Source organism: Colossoma macropomum, unplaced genomic scaffold, assembly GCF_904425465.1.
Source record: "Colossoma macropomum unplaced genomic scaffold, Colossoma_macropomum, whole genome shotgun sequence".
Classification (NCBI taxonomy): Eukaryota; Metazoa; Chordata; class Actinopteri; order Characiformes; family Serrasalmidae; genus Colossoma; species Colossoma macropomum.
This window is the reverse complement of record NW_023494789.1, coordinates 5,754,173-5,776,484: the sequence shown is the minus strand read 5'-3', so window position 1 is coordinate 5,776,484 and position 22,312 is coordinate 5,754,173. Positions and strand designations below refer to the sequence as shown.

Genomic DNA, 22,312 nt, shown 5'->3' with positions numbered 1-22,312 from the left:
AAACCCAAGCACACAGATCTGGTGAAATAAAAGGAGTTTTATTTACTGCCTGGTCAGTCATCACATCGGCACGGTCACTGTAAAGATCTCATATGTCCAGTTATCCGCCCGTGAAATGATAGATCACATTGTTAATTTAATTGAAAGAAAGGCATAGTTGCATAAAATAAATGGGTTGAAAGCAGCCATGAATGGTGCGGTGTACATTCTTTGTATTTATTTATGGAGAAGTAAAAAAAAGGCTTTTACAGTAACGTTAACACACTTAATGCAAAGGAAACGGTCATTCTGTCATTTCAAAAAGGAGCATTCATGTGCATTCAGGCAGGAATGGTGTGTGTAAAGCTGACGTTTATCAGTTTGCATAAATCCAGCAGAGGAACGTCCAGTCTATCGCTCCAGAACGGACGAGGAACGTCCTGAAGCCGTCATCTACAACGATCTAGAACAATCTAGATCTATTGGAGAAATTTCTCCTAAACATCACAATAATAGCAAAGTCTATGTGCATTAAGAACCTCGGGCTGGTGATTAGATTTGATGGATCACGTATTAGTGTAAATAGTGTTTACAGCACACCATAATAAAGAAGCCAGTTTAATAGAATATGAAGCTTATTTCCAGAAATAGACCTTTATGACTCTTCACTAAGCTGTATTTCTGAGTAGAGTAACTAAGCATTATTTGATAATAATCATATATACACACACGCAAACACACGCACACAATTTTTTTTGGGTAGACTGATGGCACAGCATACAAGTTGTATAAACTCAAAACTAATACTCTTAGTACTCAGTACTTATATAGCTGTTTTCTATGTATCTAATTAATATTAGGGGTTTAAGCCACAATCAGGGATCATTAACATCACATAGACCCAGTAAATACACAAGAAAAGCACCTTCTTGATGCCTTATTTGCCCAGTAATATGAGGCAAAATGAAAGATGGTTTTTGCATGAAAGTATAAACCATTTTAATTAAAGCATTCAAAGCCTTGAAATGATGACTGATGTTCTTTACATCCTTGGCTGTGGGGGCTCACCCAGGACTCGTTCCAGAATCCCTGATTATGGCTTTCAAGGAATATTTTATTCAATTTTCACATTATTTTCCTTTGATTTTGTGCTATTGTTCAGTTGGTCATTTTTTCAGTTGGTCAGTTTTTAGATGGGCAGAGCTGTTTCAGAGAAGAAATGGACTTTGTTCACAGAGGAACCATCAGCTTTCTTCTAAAAGGCCTTGCAAAAACAACACAATGCCAGTATGTTATCCATATATCCACACAGGGGTACAGGGGGACATATATAATGTTGCTGTTGTCAGAAGCAAACCTTGTATGTCCATTTTTGTCGTTTTTCAGTTTTTGAGTGCCTGTTGCCCTTTACAAAGTATGCAAATTTTATGATGAATGGACCAAAAGAAATGGCCCAAAATGACTTGGAAAAAAGTCTGGTTCCATTGACTTACATTAAAAGCAAAGTATGTTTTTTCCTTCTCCTGTAAAGTTACCATTTTGGAGATATAAGGTTTGCTTCTGACAACAGCGATTGATTGATTGATATATATATATATATATATATATATATATATATATATATATATATATATATATATATATATATATATCTATATATATATTTCCTCAGAGACATGTGAAGCGTTACTGAAACGTCATGGACCACTGATGTGTGTCATTCTGGATTTCTCGATGGCAAAAATGAATGGGAAAACGGGAAAAGTACTGAGCTTGGAACCTTGTACTGTAGTACATAGCGATATTTGAAAATCCCATTCACTTTTGCCAGAGAAAGCTCCTAATATGGGCATGACGCCAACTACAGAATGACACACAACTTCATGACGCACACCTGGAGGACACACTACCGACAAATTCTGTTATATAAACATTGGCTAGCATCACACTGAGTGAAGAGGAGAAGTAGGGCCATTCAGGGCCATTCAAGAAAGTGAAGCCAGTTAGGCCTTCTGTTTGCTATGGCATCTCCAGAGATCAAACTTAACAATCCTCTGAAAATACAGCAAAACTTATACGAGTTGCACCTCATATCTATTATCAACACCAAATTCAAGTGTTAAAGAAACAGCTCAACCATGCCTGCTAACATTGCTAACAATACATGGAAGTCAGCAGACACCAATTAACACAATGTAAATTAGGTAACTAATCAGTCATCATTTACTTCCATTCACTGTTAGCAACATGAGCATTATGGACCGAATTATTCCTTTAACACACCACTGAGAAAGTCAGCTAGCGCTTAACTCTTTTGCAGGTTATCTATCCATATCATTAGGGCAGAGTGTGTCTACTCTGTAGTTACATCTAAATCTATACCACACATCTAAAAACTGACCAACAGATCATGACGCACAGGCCAGGCCAGGAAAATACACTCTAATGAAAATAGCCTGAGGGTCTTAGGGTCCCTAAAAATAAATATCTTTAATGAATGTACTCTTGGTTTAGAATATCCATAGTTAAAATACACACTTCTGATTCTTCAAACCTGTTTCTGGACATTCAAGGTTTCCAGTACATAATACAGACAGATAGTGGCTATTTACAAACTCAGAGATTGAAGAGTGTAGCTATACAGTGTAGAAGACACTGTAGGTCCCTTATAAGGGAGAAAATTAGTGACACACTAACGTCTAACTTCATTTCCCTCCACATGTGCTCTTCGGACAGCTTCAACCGTAACAGGCTGTCGTATTTCAACAATATGTGATCGATATGTGTTTAGTGCAGTTTTTTTTTTTTAAACCCTTTTTAAACCCACGTTTCCCTAAAGAAAAGAACAGTAGAATAGCACAAACACTCACACACACAGAAACAGAGAGAGCTACCCCCTCACAATGAAGAAATATTCCAGATCTAGAATATAGGAATGTGGATCCGGACGTATCCTTGGCTCGGTGGGACTCATTTTTGGTAGAGGGGACGTCCAGCTCTTGCTTTTCTTCATGTACAGTGATGACGTGGTGAGTCCTGATGGAATCCTTTATAAAGTAAGTGCAGAACAGATTAGAAGCATGGTTCTTGGTCACAAGCCACTTGACTTTATAAGGCTTAATGCCCTAAAAGAAGGATATTCAATATGCCCTGATTTGCTGGAATGCTAATATATTTCTGTCCAATCATTCACAAAAGCTTAGCAAATAATTTGCAGTAGTGCTTGTTTAGTGTCAGACATTTTATGAGATGTTTATCTCAGGGAACAACACTGCCTACTGCCTGATGACCCTTCATATTTTGCCCTCTAAGAATGCCTGTGAGCTCTTGCCTTGGGATTTTTTGTATTCTTTCTTCTTTTAAAAGGGCCCATATATTACATTTTTCTTTGTATTTACGTTTTCCCCCTGAGGTCCATTTATAACGTTTTTGGTTTTATGTACCAAAAACAGTCGAATTTATTTATACACCGATCAGGCATAACATTATGACCACCTCCTTGTTTCTATGCTCATTGTCCATTTTATCAGCTCCACTTACTATATAGGAGCACTTTGTAGTTCTACAGTTACAGACTGTAGTCCATCTGTTTCTCTGCATACTTTGTTACACCCCCTTTAACCTTGTTCTTCAGTGCTCAGGACCCCCATGGACCCTCACAGAGCAGGTACTATTTGGGTGGTGGATCATTCTCAGCACTGCAGTGATACTGACGTGGTGGTGGTGTGTTAATGTGTGTTGTGCTGGTACGAGTGGATCAGACACAGCAGTGCTGCTGGAGTTTTTAAACACCTCAGTGTCACTGCTGGACTGAGAATAGTCTACTAACCAAAAATATCCAGCCAACAGCTTCCTGTGACCACTGATGAAGGACTAGAGGATGACCAACACAAACTGTGCAGCAGTAGATGAGCTATCGTCTCTGACTTTACATCCACAAGGTGGACTGACAAGGTAGGAGTGTCTAATAGAGTGGACAGTGAGTGGACAGAGTGGACAAAATGACCATTTTTCAGTCCCTCTTTACCCTTAAAGGGGAATAACATGGCTCAGAGTGTTTTAAAGGGCCCCATTCCAGAGAAACGAAATGAAGAATTGCTCACGGTGGTGATAGGAACCAGATGTCTGAAGAGTTTAATGCCTCATAGAAAGTTTTTATATGAAATGGTTACATGAGACGCAGTTTTAAGTGTGCTAAGGTTTTTAAAATGTAGCTCTGAAAATCCACTGAAGAGAGGTACACACATTATACTGTGTGCAAAATAGTCTCTAAACAGAATCATTACGTTATGCTAAAGAATTTAACCTTTATAATGAAATAGGCTGTTTATTTTACTATACATTTAAGTAACACATGCATATGACATATGTAAAAGACCTCTGCTGTGATTGGCTGTCCTGTGTTGCACCTCTATTTATAAGTACAGTGTGAATGGGCAGGGTTAAACTGCTGTAGGCGGGTAAATGCAAGTGTCTTGGCTTCTGTCACATCACAAAAACAATACATTCAAACAGGCTATTTCTGCATATAAGGACCGTATGGACTGGGGAGTGATCGTTTTTATAAGACCTGAAAATTATATGGGCCCTTTAACAAATCTGTTTGTTTGCTACAAATGAACTGGTGTGGTCCCTCGACTGAGATGGTCTGTGTGGTGTCATAAATGCTGTTCCATAGGCAGAAGTTTGCAAATACCACTCTATGAAATAAGGTTTTAAATAAAAAGGTGTTAAATATGCTGCCATTACAATGAGAGGCTATTGCTGCAGTAGATAAGCATATAACCTGCATCATATGATGTCAGAGTGGACCAGCTCAGCAGGTGGGACTCCCATGGTCACCAAAACAATGTTATTAATGTAAAGTTTTTCATAAATATTTCACTCTTTAAGCAACACCTGGCCAGTTTTTGGAACTACAGCATCCTTGTTAATTGTCAAAACAATTTATGTTTGACCACTGAGGGCTAAAAAGGGCTAGTGCACCCTCTGGTGGTCATTACTTGCATGTTTAAGTATACATTACTCAGACATACACATACAAATCAGGTGTAGATAGGCTTTTTATACCTTATACTCTACACTGAGCAGTCCTCTTTGCCAGTGGTTCTCAAACGTATTTTCAGGGAAACCCCAGTCAGTGTAGGATTTTGCACCATTATTACATGTTGCAAGTTAGGTTGGAGCAAATCTGGGGGTCCCTGATGACCAGTTTGAGAACCACTGCTCTAGAAAAACAAAAAAAATTAAAACAGAACTTAATTCCTGCACATCTGATTTCAATACAACTGCAAAACACTTGAAAATCAACATCACAGATTGGACAGACCTTATTAGCAGTGATACTGCGAAGGTAAATAGCATTTCAAAGACAGACCACCCATTATATCTTTGTTATGATTCGTCCATCACTCAGCTAGTGTGAAAATGGGGCAAGGCTGACGCTATCAAAACAAGAAATCAAGAACAGTCTATGCTGAAGATCAGGTGGGGTTTCAAAAGGTCATCATAGTGGTAACAACTATAAAACACACAAGTATATGATAGTAACATCTTTCTTGAGTGAGCTGACCACAAATGGACATCGATATATACATATGGAATTCCCTTGTGTCAGGAAAGTGTCTCCAGTGACCACCTCTGATCGGATTTCGTGACTGGAGAAAGGGTTCTGTGCACATTTACTATGTCAGTAAACTATGTCAATAAACATTTAGACTAATACAACTTCTAAACAAACCTGAAAGGAGACTAAGAAAGAGGATTTCGTCTCTGCTGTGATGACGCAGCCAATTAAGGTGGTCCTTAGACCCTACAAACCTTATGTGTCATGTACATATCCTGACCACTGACCTCTGAAGAAGGTTTGAGTAAAAATGTAATAGCATCAGTTTTAGACACCAAATTAGATGTGTTTTCTGCTTTCTTTCTTGTTTTTCTCCTCAACCCAACAGATGAAAACACACCCAATTCACATTCTGTTGCGAAATAAATATACAATTGCGAAAGCTAACAACTGTGGAAAATAACTGCAGTCAGCTCTCATATTTGCAATCAGGCAATTGTGTAATAATTTTGACTGGCCTGCAGACGTTAATGCCAGGTGTGAACAGGGCCACACATACACACCTCAGGCATTAAGGAGTTCCTCATCAGTTCGTCCAATAGCATCTGGATTGGAGAGTGGGTCCAGATCAGCAAACAGATTAAACCAAGCAGACATGTCCCTGGTGCCACCTTTCGGAGCTACAGCAGGAGACACAGCCAAAGAAAGATACAACAATGAAAAACAAGAAAATTGAAAAAATAAGCTATTAAGTAATAATGTTATTTCTTTGTATGAATTTGTGAATTAAAAAGCATTTGCTCTGATTACAGGGATGCGTACCACTAGCTGACGTTCTGGGGCTGTTCTGGGCAGCTGGGATCTGACCGCCAGTGGGAGGGGGCAGAAGGGGAGGAGCTTGAAACATAGGTGGAGTCACCCATCCTGATCAACAAAGAGTGTGAAACAGTTTGTAGGAGTCCATAACCATGGAAAAGCCCTCTGGATTCTGTTTTTATGAATTTTACGGAATTCACACATCAATTTTCCATTTTGACATTAATTATTAATTATTTATTTAATTATTTTTTCACATATTGGCTGGTTTTATTGCAGCATGCTAGTTTAGCTAATTACATATAGGTAACAGCCAATCCAAATAAAAAAATTGTTTAAGGCAATACTATTAGTCCAGTTTAGGGCTGAGCAGTACTCCAACGACTATTCTGAATCAGATAGATATCAGTGCAGTGTTTACACTTGTTTACATAGTCCTGAAAACTGCACTTTGCTGTATTTCTGTTCATTTATGCTATTAAATCATGCAATCATATTTTAAAATTGGAAACATGGGGAAGATTTAACTGGAATTGAAAAATGAAGTAGAATCCAAGGATCCTACTATGGCACTCAGAACACTGCAGTACATTCCTCCCACCAGCAGGTAGCAGTGCAACAGAGGAAGAAAACCATGTAGGGGATTCTGACCTGTGGTGCTGAGGCTGTGGTCGAGGAGCTGTGAAGGCAGGAAGCCAGTGGGGCTCGTGGAATGAGACGGGGAGTGAGGGGCTGTGGGGTTGCTTGGCGCAGGGTTGTGTGTGGTAGAGGGAGCGGCTGCAGGGGGCTCGAAACAGCCGAAAGCATCCTGCCACGCCTTGCTGAAGTCATCGCCACCACTGGAGGCTCCGGGGCTCAGCAGGTCCTGCAGAAACGACAGATCACCCCTCTCTCCATCCTCATCCTCAGTGCCAGACTGCAGGGTAAGACCAGACAGCAGGTCCCTGCCAACTAGAGACAGAGTTCTTTGATTATTTTCAGTTTTTTCAGAGATGTTTTTGCAATACTGTGATTTAATAGAACCAATAAACCTTATTTAACTAAACTGAACTGCACTGAATAGAGAGAATAGAGGATTCAAATAAATGAAATAAACAGGGGAAAATTGGTGGAGAAATGTAGAGACTGTCATTTGGAGTGGAACAGAGGATGGAGAAGTGGAAAAAAAATGTTCCAGAGTCCTCTGAAACAGGTCGGAAAGAACAGATAATTTCAGAAAGCATATAAAAAGTATTTGCACAGTGTTATGACAACCAGATTCCACTTTAAGTCAGTGGCAGCGAGACATAATAAGCAAGGCAGCGGGCCCAGATCTGAACTCTCCAGCCAGCCTATGTTGAGGGGGGTCAGAAAGTGAGAAGGAAAGAGCAGCGTGTGCGTTTCAGAACACCTTAAAGTGAGTTTAGGCAGTTTTTCCCTTACCACAGATGCAGTCAATCAGCAGGTTTGGTGTCCAAAGTAGGCTTCTTTAGTTTTGCACTTTAGTTTTTTGAAGCTAATATAGCAAAAAAGTAATGAAAGTGTAAGAAAAACCATTAAGTAACCTCAAATAGGCTTACTTTTACATACACACACAGTTATATACATAAAAAGGCTCAAATTATGTAACATATGCAAAATACTTTTAAGCATTAGTACATTATAACAGTATTTGTAATTAGTTAACAACCTGACACACCTTGAGGTGTGTGATGATTTAAGCGTGCAGTTTGTATGACGCTAAGTTATATTCAAAGTTTCCGTTACCTGTTCTTGTCAATGGACTCACTGCTCCAGTGCACAACTAAAGAAGCAAACTTCAGATACTATGGTTTGGCTGGTTGACTACATAGACCTCTGAAGTCGGCATCATGCCCATATTAGGAACTGTAATGTAAGCGCTAGTAAACAAAAATGGTTGTTAGGGTACCGAAATAGGAATATTGCTAAATCCATGCTACATTCCTGCAAATTGTTAAACATTGTATTCAGCTCTATTATATACCAACACCAGCTACTCAAACTGTAGGCAACTACTGCTAAAGCAACTTAACTACCACACTGGAAAAGCTTGTTGGGTTGCGTGGGATATTCCGGCATGTTTGCGCATTTAAGTCTTACTGACTTGAATGTGCAGCAATATTAGCCTGCAGATAGCGATATTTGTATTTGAATGACCGCATAATTCAGAAGATCCAGTGACATTTGAAGAAAAAATATAGGACAAAACATCGACCTTGGAATATTTTTACCACTTGTTGGTAACTTAAATGGGCGTGTCACCAACTACAAAACGACTTCAGAGGCCTATTAAGGGAATTTTTAATAACCTATCACTTTAAGAAGAGCTGCATTCCATGTTCCAGCACAGAGACAAGTGGACATGACTTAATCCTGGGATTAAGGCAGAGCAAAGGGATTAAAGATTAGCAAAGGTCAGCATAAGGCACATTTCGGACAGGTGTGAATGAGGCTGTAGGACAGTTGAGGCCAGAAGAGGCAGTCAGGTCTGGATTTATACCCTTCTCAGGTAGTGGCATGCTGGGAAAGGCCTCAGGATTCTGCCCCTGGTGGAAACTGGAGTCCCACTGGATAGCAGGGGGCAGTGCAGCCTCTGGGCAGCTCTGGGGCTGCAGTATAGGTACTGCAGGGGTCAGGGTCGGGGCAGGGTCAGGGGTCATGAGTAAGAGGTCATCATCTGGACTGACTCCACTCACAATGCCTGAGGGTTCAAGTGAGGCTGCACAGATATGGTAAAATAATATAGATAATGCTGCTAATATGTTCATTAATCATATTACTTAACATTAAGGGAATAGTTCAGCATAATATCAAATCACTTGCTTCAAACCAAAGTTGTCAAGTCATCTTACACAAATTTGCTTATGTGGTTTCAGACACTTCGACATACTTTTATAAGGGATCTGAGCTGACAGTCATATTTTAATGGTTTGGGTATCAGGGTACCAATTCCGATCTTTTGTGCTTGCTTTTTTTAATTCTACTTACGTCATTGTCGTGGAAGTGACAAAAACAAGCATTAAAACAAGCATTATCTGCCTGCAGCAGTGAGGCGCACTGTCAGATGTTGACAAAAATATCTCAATGTCTGCCAGGTTTCATCTCAATGCGACGAGTAAAACACACGCATGCAGCTATTAAGTTTAAGGTCCACCCTCTGTCACTTACTTCAAGCCACCATAGGCATGTACCAAATACATTACTGTTCGTCATGTGTTTACTTTATAAGTGTTGAAAACAAAATTACTGTGGAAGCTTATGCTTAACCGCCTGCCCTGCCTCTGGTATTAAACCAGTGTTAGCAGACACAGTGCATTCAAAATTGAAAGAAAAGATCAGGCTACTGCTTGCATTTGGGCAATAAATTGTAGTAAAAACTGTTATTTTATATAAATAGTCCACAAAAATAAGATATGAGTTCAGAGTGTATACCACTAGGCACATATCAAACATCAAGTGAATTCAGGTCAAGCATTGAACACACTATAAACTTTATAAAAATTGTGTGTCAAAAAACAAAACACTTAAGTCCCAAATATTGTATTATGCACATACTAAAAGTTAATTTTTACTGTACTACTAATTGGCAGCTGTTCATAGTGGGTGATACTCAATATACCCAAGGAAAAAAATGGATCAGGACAAATTTTATCTATAAAAATGGACAAAAGTACTTCACATAGCTATAAACAGCAGTAGGAGCAATTTTTTAGATAAGAGTATACCATACAGCATCAGAAACCATATAAGCAAGTAAATTACACGAATAAAGGGATAAAGAAAAAGGATAATAAAGCGTAACCGAAAATGATGTAAATTAGATTTTTTTACCAAACTTGAGAAATTCCTTGAGAAGTTCCCTGCTGAAGTATTATTACTAAGCAGATGCAGGCTGAGTGGCTGGAGGACCTCTACAGCTCTGATACTGTATTTATCCACACACATACAGAAGCTCACCACTTACTGTCTAGGTTACACTGCACTCTTACCCGAGTCCAAGCTGGCACATAAAGAGCTGTCCGAGTCTCTGTTCTGACCATCAACGTCTGGAGCAGAAACTGCAGGAAAAGCACATTTTGTCAATCATCAGCCTTTGTGAGAGCTTTCAAAGCATCATTAGTAGCAAAGTAGCATTCTGACTGGTACATACCAGCTTCAGAGGCTGATTCCCCAGACTTGTCATCCTCCAGGGACACAAGACTGAAAGACAAGAAACATCCACCTTAATCTATAGTTCGCAAAAAACAGACAGGGATTTTGGATGTTTGGATGGATGGATGGATGGATGAATGGATGGATGGATGAATGGATGGTGATTCTGAATAAGCAAGTCACAATGACTCTACAACATCTCATTCTAAAACCTGGGACATGGCTTCCACACCTCCACACCAACAACAAAGACATGCTCTACATTAAGGCGCGAGACACACATATTAAGTTGGTGTCCGCATGTTTCTTTATTGGTGCTGTGTAGGTGACTGGAAGGATCTACTACTGTACAGCCTGCATATTACCACGCAACAGAAGCTAATCTACTGACTCACTTCCCTTTCGGTCTCCTGAGGCAGAATGACCATTAAGTCTAGGCTTTCCTGTGCATCAGAGGCTAGCACCTACACATACACACAGTTCTACCAGCAGCTCCTTGAATATATATCAGTTTTCCACATTCTTAGAATGTAGAGACACTCTGGGTTCTAAGCACAGAGTCTAGAAGACACACACAAAAGAACACAGGCACTAGTCCTGGGCGATAAAACGACAAGGATAATCATCAAGATCAAATCATTTTGAGTGCTTTAGGTACTTATAAAATGATTATGCTGTTCCGCTCCTTAATCTAGCATTAGCAGCAAAGGCCTTGCTGCTTGCATGCACCAGGTGGCTACATACAGCGATCAGGCATAACATTAAGACCACCTCCTTGTTTCTATGCTCATTATCCATTTTATCAGCTCCACTTACTATATAGGTGCACTTTGTAGTTCTACAGTTACAGACTGTAGTCCATCTGTTTCTCTGCATACTTTGTTAGCCCTCTTTTACCCTGTTCTTCAGTGGTCAGGACCCCTATGGACCCTCACAGAGCAGGTACTATTTGGGTGGTGGATCATTTTCAGCACTGCAGTAACACTGATGTGGTGGTGGTGTGTTAGTGTGTGTTGCGCTGGTCTGAGTGGATCAGGCACTGCAGTGCTGCTGGAGTTTTTAAACACCTCAGTGTCACTGCTGGACTGAGAACAGTCCACCAACCAAAAATATCCAGCCAACAGTGTCCTGTGACCACTGATGAAGGACTAGAGGATGACCAACAGAGACTGTGCAGCAGATGAGCTTTCGTCTCTGACTTTACATCTACAAGGTGGACTGACAAAGTAGGAGTGTCTAATTGAGTGGACAGTGAGTGGACACAGTGTTTAAAAACTCCAGCAGCACTGCTGTGTCTGATCTACTCGTACAAGCACAACACACACTAACACACCTCCACCACGTCAGTGTTACTGCAGTGCTGAGAATGATCCACCACCCAAATAGTACCTGCTCTGTGAGGGTCCATGGGGGTCCTGACCACTGAAGAACAGGGTAAAAGGGGGCTAACAAAGTATGCAGAGAAACAGATGGACTACAGTCTGTAATTGTAGAACTACAAAGTGCACCTATATAGTAAGTGGAGCTGATAAAATGGACAATGAGCGTAGAAACAAGGAGGTGGTCTTAATGTTATGCCTGATCAGTGTATTTGATAGACAGGAAGGAAGTTTATCCTTTCACGGCACAAACTAGCAGGATGGTAAGGAGAGTTAGCTGGCTACTAAGCTAACTCTCCCAAATAGCTAGCTTACTAGCTAGTGATGACTAGCTCCTAATAAACAGTTAACAGCGCATATATTATTTACGTATTATAATTAGTCACTGTAAGGACAAACACTTAAAAAAAGAAAAATAAATAATACTAATAATAATAATAATCACATTATTTGAAATCACCTGTTGTATTTACATTGTGTGAATAATTCAAGATAAATGGACTAATAGAAATAGACAAATAGAAATATATTAATTGCAATAAAATCTTGTTGCACTGGCATGCATTAAAAGTTATGAATGTTTCTTTATGTTGGAGATAAAGGTTTTGTTCCATCAGTGACAATATAAATAACTATCAACATCGAATAACACAGATATTGTAGTACGATTATTGGCCATTTTGCTCAGTCCTAACACACACACGCAGTTCCACTCACAGGTCAGTGAGCACAGCCTTCAAAGAGGCCTCTCGCTTGAACAGGCCAGCTCTGAGAGAAAAGCAAGGAAATGAGAGAACAGAGGAATTCAGAAATGAGGGGATAAGAATGACGAGGGTGAAAGAGAAGCCCCATGTGGTGTATGGGTTTCTGAAAGAGTTGTGAGTGAGGAGAAACAGTGAGAGCTCTGGTGACAGGAGGGTAAATGTTCATATGCTCACTTGTCTGCTTTAGTCTGTTTTTCTTTCTCCTTTTTGTCCTCTGACTGGATTTCTGAAAGGTTCTCCAGTGGGTCTCTCAGCTCCTAAAACCATAAAGAGTCTGTTAGAGTATAAAGACCACAGACAAACAATACCACTGCACTGCTATGCATAGTGTATTACACAGCAATCTTCACTACCGAGACAAAATCTTGCATCTCCGTTTTTGTAGTTTTTTATTTTTTGACATAATTTGAAACTGCCTGCTCTTTACTATTTATCAAAATTTAATGATGAACGGAGCGACAGAAATGATCCAAAATTACTTGGAATAAATAATTTCTGTATAAACCTCCATTAAAAGTCAAGATTGTTTTGTCCTTGAAGGAAAAGGTTTTATTCTGACAACGATGACATGGGTTATTCTACCACTGTAGTGACAAATGGTGTCCCACAACTTTGAAGCCATGAAAAAGAGCTAAAAGTAAGAATAAACAACAGCAGGTTGATTTCAGTGATTTTGGTTATCGTACGCAAGGAAAACAGGCTCGTCACAGCAGTGACTTCACAGATGCTGAAGTATTATTTTTTATGTGAAACAATGCTTGTTTTTCAATTTAAATAGTAAAAATGCATTCAAATTGTTGTCTGTCCTATGTTAAAATTATTTATAATACCTAATTTTATTTAATAATAAATGTTTTCACAAGACTTTTGGTCAGTGGTGTTACAAAAACATAACATGTCATTTTAAAAAAAGAAAATAAATTTAATGACTTCTTGTACGGATATCCCACAGGAAGAAAAAATAAGTCCAGTCCACATAATATAATTTCTTTTAATATTTCTGTTAAATTCAGCTACAAATCATTACTATGCACTGAAAGCTCGACCGCTAATAATCTTTGAGAGAGAAAAGTGGTAAAAAATTTGTTACAACTGTTACAACTTCCAACTGATGTTCAGTATCACAGAGTGTTTTACACCTGCATTACCCATCAACATACCCTGGGGGCTTTAACCTGCTCATGTGCCCTGGGGGTACAGGTGGTCGTGGGCCTTAAGGGTGTAGTTAAAATCCATAAAATGAGTACAGCAACATGACACAGCTGAGTTCCCTCCTGACTAATGAGGACACCAGATTTAGTAAGCATGGAAAGAGGTACTCGCATCAGCAAAACACATGCTTTACATTACCGTGCACAGAACAACACACAGCATCCAAAATCTAAAAAGCTTTATTTTTAATGAAGGTGCACATGCTACCACCACCAGTCAGCAACTTCCAGCACTAATATTCACCATCTCTCCATTACTGCACTAACTAAAACCCAGAACCAGACCTCTAAAAAACATAGTCGGACAGGTTTTGACATTTACACTAAAAAGGTAGTTTATAGGACTAATTGTCTTTTTGACCTTAGCAAATGTAACTAGCCAAGTCATATCTCACCTCTTATCTTTTAGTTTGTAAGGAGTTAACTGACACCAAATGTGCCAAATGTGCTACATTTATCAAAATTGATGTTTGTTTTAATGCATGCTGACAACACAGTGAACTATTATTATATTATTATAATATATTATTATTATTATATGTTTTTTAGAGGTTTTTTTTAGCGGTCTGGTTCTGGGTTTTAGTTAATGCAGTAATGGAGAGATGGTGAATATTAGTGCTGGAAGTTGCTGACTGGTGGTGGTAGCATGTGCACCTTCATTAAAAATAAAACTTTTTAGATTTTAGATGCTGTGTGTTGTTCTGTGCACGGTAATGTAAAGCATGTGTTTTGCTGACTGTTAGCCATGTGAGTACCTCTTTCCATGCTTACTAAATCTGCTCTTACAAAGTATTTCCTATTTTGTTTTCGAGCATTTTTGTTTAAGCTCCGCTGCCACACATTTTGCTATAAGTACTTGGTTCTAACCTCCAAGTCAAACACATCCGATACAGCCAGCAATCAGCATTAGAGCTTATGTTTTGAATAAATCCGGCCAATCAGCAGTCACAGATATGAATGACATGCATACAAAGACATGTATTGGTGCATACACCGATCAGGCTTAACATTATGACCACCTCCTTGTTTCTATGCTCATTGTCCATTTTATCAGCTCCACTTACTATATAGGTGCACTTGGATTTACTATTTGAGTGGTGGATCATTCTCAGCACTGCATTAACACTGACGTGGTGGTGGTGTGTTAGTGTGTGTTGTGCTGGTCTGAGTGGATCAGACACAGCAGTGCTGCTGGAGTTTTTAAACACCTCAGTGTCACTGCTGGACTGAGAATAGTCCACCAACCAAAAATATCCAGCCAACAGCGTCCTGTGGGCAGCGTCCTGTGACCACTGATGAAGGACTAGAGGATGACCAACATAGACTGTGCAGCAGCAGATGAGCTATCGTCTCTGACTTTACATCTACAAGGTAGGAGTGTCTAATAGAGTGGACAGTGAGTGGACACAGTGTTTAAAAACTCCAGCAGCACAGTTCGTGCCCCGTTTGTCACTGCAATGGCAGAATGACCCACATAACACAGTATACTGCATTCAGTATCTCACTGAGTGTCAGTATCTCACTCTCTCTCTATTACACTCGTCACACACCTTCAGGGTCGTGAACTGATAGGGCACGTATCCCTTGAAGGCCTCGTGGATGCCAGACATGATGTGTGCCGTTTTCTCCCAGAACTGTAGCAGAGTGGTCTAAGAGAAACAAACACACACACACACACACACACACAGAGAGAGAGAGAGAGAGAGAGAGAGAGAGAGAACAGATTACAATTGGCACAAAGCACACCCACCTACTGTGAGAAAGGGCTATGAATAACACTCATAGAAAATGACAGATGGAGAGAAAGAGTGAGACAGACAGATGGACAGCAGAGAGCAAGGGCAGAGAAATAGAGACAGATGGAAAGAAAACGGGAAGTAAAGAGAAAGAGGGAATGAATGGTCATCAAATGGTGCAGGTACCTGATAAGTGCAGAGGGAGTGAGAGAGCATGTTGCAGCGACTGGCCCCCAGCATGTCCACCTTCTGACACACGTCATTCTTCAGCTTATCGAAATGCACCTTCGTCCCTCTCACCTGCGCCTGCACCTATACACAAACACACACAGACACAGACAGGCATCAAAACCCTCCACTGCAACACATAATGAAACAAAAATGGGTCCTGGCCATTATCTAATTTCCACAACCCTTGTAAACCACACAACTGCAAAGTTAGCAAAAATATCTCCTCACCGTCCTCATAAATATGAAGTCAAATCAAAATTGATTTATGTGGCTGTGGAATTTTTAGAGCAGCCTTTCATAAGCCTGTTGTTAGAGGACCCAAACGATATGAAAACTGTCACTGATTCCAATTTTAACTCCTTAAACTGCAGGCTTATTTTGTAACTTTAAGACTGAATGAGTTATAATACTCCTCAAAATTAGGTTAAATACTTCTTGATGTATGAAATGTAGTTCTATGCACCACTTTATGGCACAGCTTTATAATATACGGAGGTGCTTCATACTTAAAAAAAAGAATTTTCAAACTTGTACATATGTTTACAAAAAATGATGTTAAATGATGCAGTATGAGTTATGATGCAATTATAACACCTGTATTAACATTAACATTTACAACATAGTAACACTTTAAAATTATTTGTACACAAAATTATTAGTAACACATTATAATGCCTTTGTGATTATCCTATTAGGCCAGCAGCTTATAATTATCTTTCTCCAGAGCACTTTTGTTTGCATATTATTAAGATATATTATTAACATTTTAGGTGCTCATTATAACCTTTATTAAGCTTTAAACAGAGTATAGTGTATAATATACTGTACAAGTGTGTATAAAATACAAAAATTGATCAGGAAAATGCTTTATTCACCCTTTACTGCTGAATAAAATAGCAATGAAGGGCTCATTAAGCAATTTAAAGACTATCGCTATGATATGGCTTAATAAGAGCAGTACCTAAGTACTTACAGAACAGAGTACTATGAAACATTCGCTAAATATGAACCTAATATGTTATAAGTTATATAGTTAAGAGAGGAATTGTAGGAACATATAAGATCATTTATAATTTAATGGGTTACAAAGCTAAAAATTTAGATAACCGATTTCAGTTATATGGTCACCATTTAAACAGGCTCTAGTAGTTTTACTAAACCCCTTTTCATAGTAGCCATAAAATGCATTATTATGTCGATATATTTTGATGGAAAAGTGTAATTTTCGTCATCGTAGGTGAGGAAGCAGATGAACATTTATAAGTGTTCAAATTTTAAATTTGAAACCTCAAAAGTGTTTTTATTATTTTAAAATGCTTTTAAATTATTTATTCTTCTTTTCTCATAAGAGGAAAGCTGCAGCTCCAATTTATCTAGTTTTTGTGGAGAAGTGTGATTTGTTTTCACAGCAGGAGGTTCTCACCCCACCCCTTTCCACCCCTGTTGAGAGCCAACAGCGTCCAAGTTAGTCTGATAACAGAGTTAAGGAGAAAAGCATTTTATTTGATCATATTAATTCAAAATATCTGAGTCAATTTCCATTTTGCCAACACAATGTCCACTAGTGGGGCTGCAGAAAGACATTAAACAGTGCTTTACTTACTGATATGTTTGTCAGTTGTCAACTGTGAATGGTCACAAATGACTCAGTTCTCAAATACCTTCATTTAAAATTGTAGCAAACTGCATAAAACTTTTTATATATTTTCTTTCTTTGTAGATCTTAATTTTCTTATTTATCAGTTCACATAAAGCTTTATAACATGTTATTCTTATGTTAGGCCTGGATGCACATTAGACATTTTTGTTATTTTCTTTACTTTTTTTACCAAGTAAGCACAATATTAGTCTCTGTAAACATCGGAACAAATGCATGATACTTTTAAAATGCTCAGAAATTAGCATTTCTCCATATATGACTTATATCTGTTTATTGTTATATAAAACAAGTGTGCATCCCAATATTTACTTTTTAGAGAGTATAATCATTTTTATTCAAAGTTTCACACCCCGCACTGCATAAAATCCAACTAAATAGGCCTAATTATGCTGTAATGAAACAAGCAGTGGGTTAATGTACTGACGATATCCATAATATGCTCAGAACAACATGCTAAGTATTTTGTTATGATAAATATTAATAAATTGCCCTCCCCTACTTCTTATGTAGTTATATGCAAAAGTCTGGGGGCCCCTGATCCATTATGTGTTTTTGTTTATTTTATTCTAAGTGAAGGTAAGTTAACACATTGTCTACAGAGAACAAATTTCTGCACATTTCTATTTATTTGCTGAATTTAACATATTGGAAAAAATGAAACATAAGATATAAAATGTGTCATAACTTTTGCGTGGGACACATTTTACGCTTAATTTTGTTAAATCTATACTACGTACGTTTTTGGGATTTGGAGATCTCTCTGGTGGTAATGTGTAACTGTATGCAACACGTGGAGGAACATTGTGTTACATGAGTTGTGCTTCAGACCCCTTCCCTGAGCGAATGAATCTGATGATTGCAAGTGCACTGAAAGGTGAGATCTGCGCTGGACTGTTTTTTCTTCAGTCCTGATCCCACAAGATTTCATCCCACTCCCGTCCGCTACCGCAGAAAAAGGAATCATCTGTCCCGCTCCCGCCCGCAACCGAAACATTTTGGCCCACTTCCACCCACGCAGTTCCATCAAGGCATTATCTGACAGTTTATTCACAGCTACATTATCCTCTGCTGAAAATCACAGCAGTCATGGTCATCAGGCTCACTGTGAAGTACCATCACCAAAAGCCATTTATTCCCAGTAAACACACAGCAGGAATTAAAACACAGGGCGGATATTTGTGTTGTTTTGCTGGGTGCGGCAGCTGTGGGCGTCGGACTGGAGGCTCCGCTGCCTTTGCAAACAACGAGAATTTGCGCATTGTTTACATGATCAGTTGCTTCGCAACTCTTTAAAATAACTTCATTTTAATTGTTTTACTGTTATCATTTTATATTGTTTACATATATGTGATTTAGTGCTCGTTCTACTTCATTTAGGCTATTCATTCATTTGCAGTATTTCTCTTCATGCGTGCTTCGGCCCACTTCCCGCCCACTTCCGCACACAACACTGAAAATTAGTCCCGTGCTGTAAGATATTGTGGTGGGTCCTGCGGGAATCAGCGGCAGTGCAGACCTTGCAGATCTTTAGTTGAAAGAGTATTCAAAGAGAACTCAGTCAGAACTTGGTGAAGGCTGTGTCTTCTGAGGATGTGAGTGAATTATCTACTACTGTTATCATATCTGCATCAGTATAATGTTGATTTTGCATTTGAGACCTGAACGTCGAGCCGGAACTTTTTTTTTGAGTCTGTGCATGTGATGTTAATACATAAAGATGTATTACGTCGTCCGAAAAACTTCAATGAAATCCGACCCGACACCTCTGATGTTTAAATTATTATTTCAGGCTTTACAGGATGACTCGCAGCAGGACACACAGACACCATATTTTAGCCCTTTTTCTTTTTTCCTGACTCAGTAATGCTACTTCTTTCAGTTTTTTTTCATGCGTTTAAGTTTGTTCCCCTTTAGAAGGTATTTTAAAAAATTAACATGTTATCTGACCTGTGGTGTTCAAACTTCTGCACACAACTGTAAATCTAGTTTATATGCAGTATTTTCACTATTTTCACAATTGTAAGCCTATGCACAGCTGTGAGAAAGCTTTACATTGTCTTTTAAATAACTGTAATCAACATCTATAAATTACTTGTAAAAATTTCAGGGTGAATTTACTTTCGCTCTCACACTGACACAACTCTAATACGTAGTATATTGTGGGTCAGCCTGGTTACAGCCAGACAAAGCACTCATGTGTCTGTACTCCTGAATGTCTGGGTGTCTCCAGGTCTGAGATACTGTTTCTTTTCTACACCTGCAGACCAGAGAGGAAATCGGAGAGCGGCCAAAACCCCTCCAACCCCCCACAGCCTGTAAACACCACTGAAGCCAACGACACTCGACACCAGCAGTAACCATGCCTACTGCTCTCCCTTTATTTCCTCTCTCTCACTTTTATACTCCTTATCTCACTCTGTAATACGCAATCTCTCTCACTCTCCCTCCTAATCACACTCCTTTACGCTCAAATACTAACGATCAAATCATTTTTGCTAATTGAATATCCAGATACAATTCATTTTCCTTACATCTCCTTACATTTCTAGGCCAAACATGTTATAAAGGAGGGTCTCTTAACTAGCTGAGCATTTTCACTTCATGATAGGTGGAAGTTGTGACAGATAAAACAAGTTATTAATGGCTGCAGCCCTAAAAAAATCAGAATGCACTTAGAGGCGGGCAAGAGTCAAAATTTAAGTAAAAATTAGAAGAAAATAAACATTTTGTCTTTTAAATGACATATGAGAAACAAGTAGTTTATATATGGTAAATAATATATAACTGATTTCAGATCAATCTGTACCTTTTCTACAGAATGATAACTCTCACAACTTTGAGTGCAGAAATTTGCAATCTTTTTGTCTGCAACATTTCCTCTGTTTGATATCAGCTGCTTATACGATTATGAGATTCTACATCACTTGCTCTGATATTACAGGTATATTTCACATATTTATACCAGTACAAATGCACCAGATTAAAAGAGAATACCACTGATCAAAATGTCTGCATAATTCAATGGCTAAGATGTACACAAAATTATTCAAGGTGGTCTGATGTGAAATGCTCCAACTGTTCACAGTGGTGGTGACAGGAACCAGACAACAATTCCTCTGAAAGCTGCCTTGAGGTTGTGAATGTGCTGTCTGAGGCCTGAGATACTGTTTTATGATAGTTTTGTGATCAAGTTTTGGCCCAAAACGTATTGTAATCCATTTAGTTTAAACCAATCATGGTGTTGTAGGGCAAAATAGTACCTAAAGAAAACTGTATTGCTACTATTTTACCATCACTGATATTACACATAAACGTGTAGGTTCACTGGTGGTTTTGGGTAGTAAATTAAATGGCTATATTTTTGGTGTTGTAGACAAGAAAAGTGTTTTTCTACCATGAATAATTTCACATCAAACCACTCTGAATGACTTTGTTTAAATCTCAGCCACTGAATTATGTAGAAATGCTGAAAACTTTTCCTAAATAAATTATTGCTAAAACGAGTTCGGATATCTGTTTATTCAAATGACCATGCCCAATCCTATCAAATACTGAATCTCACTCTCTTTCTACCCTTATGGTCTGTCTCTCTCTCTGTCTCTCTCTCTCTCTCTGTCTCTCTCTCTCTCTCTCTCTCTCTCTCAAATTCTGACCTTGCGGAATTTCTCCAGTTGTTTGTAGGTGTCAGGATCGAGCTCCTGGGAGACGTCCTTCATCCAGAGCAGTGCTCCGCGGTACTCAGTGCGGGCCTTCTCCATGCGGCCCACCGTCAGCAGCGTGTCCGCTATAGCCCGCCGCCTAAACGTCTCCACCTCCTGCTCCATCCGATGCAGCGGGGGACACAGAGCCAGCCTGTACAAAGCATCTCTTCAGAAAGATGGTTCTTACATGGTAGAGCGAGCATCACACTGAACACTCTCTCTCCTAGCTAAGAAGATCTTAACACTAAGATGCTTTTGGGAAACTGGACCCAACCTGCATCTGTGTCTGCACAAGCTTGTATCTTTCATATATAAGTATGTATAATAACTTTAATGACTTATTTATTACTTACTTTATTTATTAAGCTTGTGGTATATATATATATATATATTTTCAAGCACAGGAATCAGTCTGCGAATGTTCAACCGTAAGTTGAAACTTACACGATTTTCCCTCACCCGAAATTTAGTCAATCAGTTTTTTAACAATGTGACGCAGTTTAAGGCAAGCATGTAATGACTTAAGCATTCAGTTTGGACGATGCTAATTGCTGGGTTAAAAGCTTCCATGAACCGTTAGCTACATTACTTTTGTAGCTCCGATGCAAACTTCAGACACCAAAGCCTAAGTGCGTTTACATGCAGACGAATAATACGATCATTATCTGATTATTCAAGTGATCATGTAAACGGCATAGTCCGGTTTCTTAGATCAGATTAAGGCCATTATCAGATTTCAAGATATTCCTTTTATAGACCTGCGTTTTCTTGTGTTTTCTTTAGTCTGCGCATGTGTGCAAACCGAGGGTAGTGCTGTCCCTGAAACAACCAGGGTTTAACATGGCACCAGCAAAATGAACACATAATACTTTGAGCAATGCTCAATGATGAAATGAAGAATCTAAATATTGCTCTATATATGACATATATGATCTATATCCAGATTTGCTAGTAAAGTGACTAGGTTTTTAAAAAAGCTGCCACAAGAAACTTGAATTTTACATCACATTCATCTTCTTCTGTGAGTTTACTGGGCTGCAAAGACCTATGCAGACCTGGAATTTTCACATTATCTGATTACCCAAGTACAAGTAAATGCGTTCATGAACTACTTTTG

General features: G+C 38.9%; 1 protein-coding gene across 1 annotated transcript in view; it reads right to left on the bottom strand.

Moving 5' to 3' along the window:
* Nucleotides 1-2,731: 2,731 nt before the first annotated feature.
* Nucleotides 2,732-22,312, bottom strand: part of ical1 (islet cell autoantigen 1-like) — a 31,476-nt gene continuing 11,895 nt past the window's right edge. The window contains 11 exon segments of the mRNA XM_036569869.1: nt 2,732-3,026; nt 6,109-6,225; nt 6,368-6,469; nt 7,013-7,312; nt 8,862-9,080; nt 10,351-10,419; nt 10,512-10,561; nt 12,831-12,913; nt 15,418-15,516; nt 15,790-15,915; nt 21,148-21,346. Coding sequence (XP_036425762.1) covers nt 6,110-6,225; nt 6,368-6,469; nt 7,013-7,312; nt 8,862-9,080; nt 10,351-10,419; nt 10,512-10,561; nt 12,831-12,913; nt 15,418-15,516; nt 15,790-15,915; nt 21,148-21,346 — 1,363 coding nt within the window. The 3' untranslated portion in view covers nt 2,732-3,026; nt 6,109.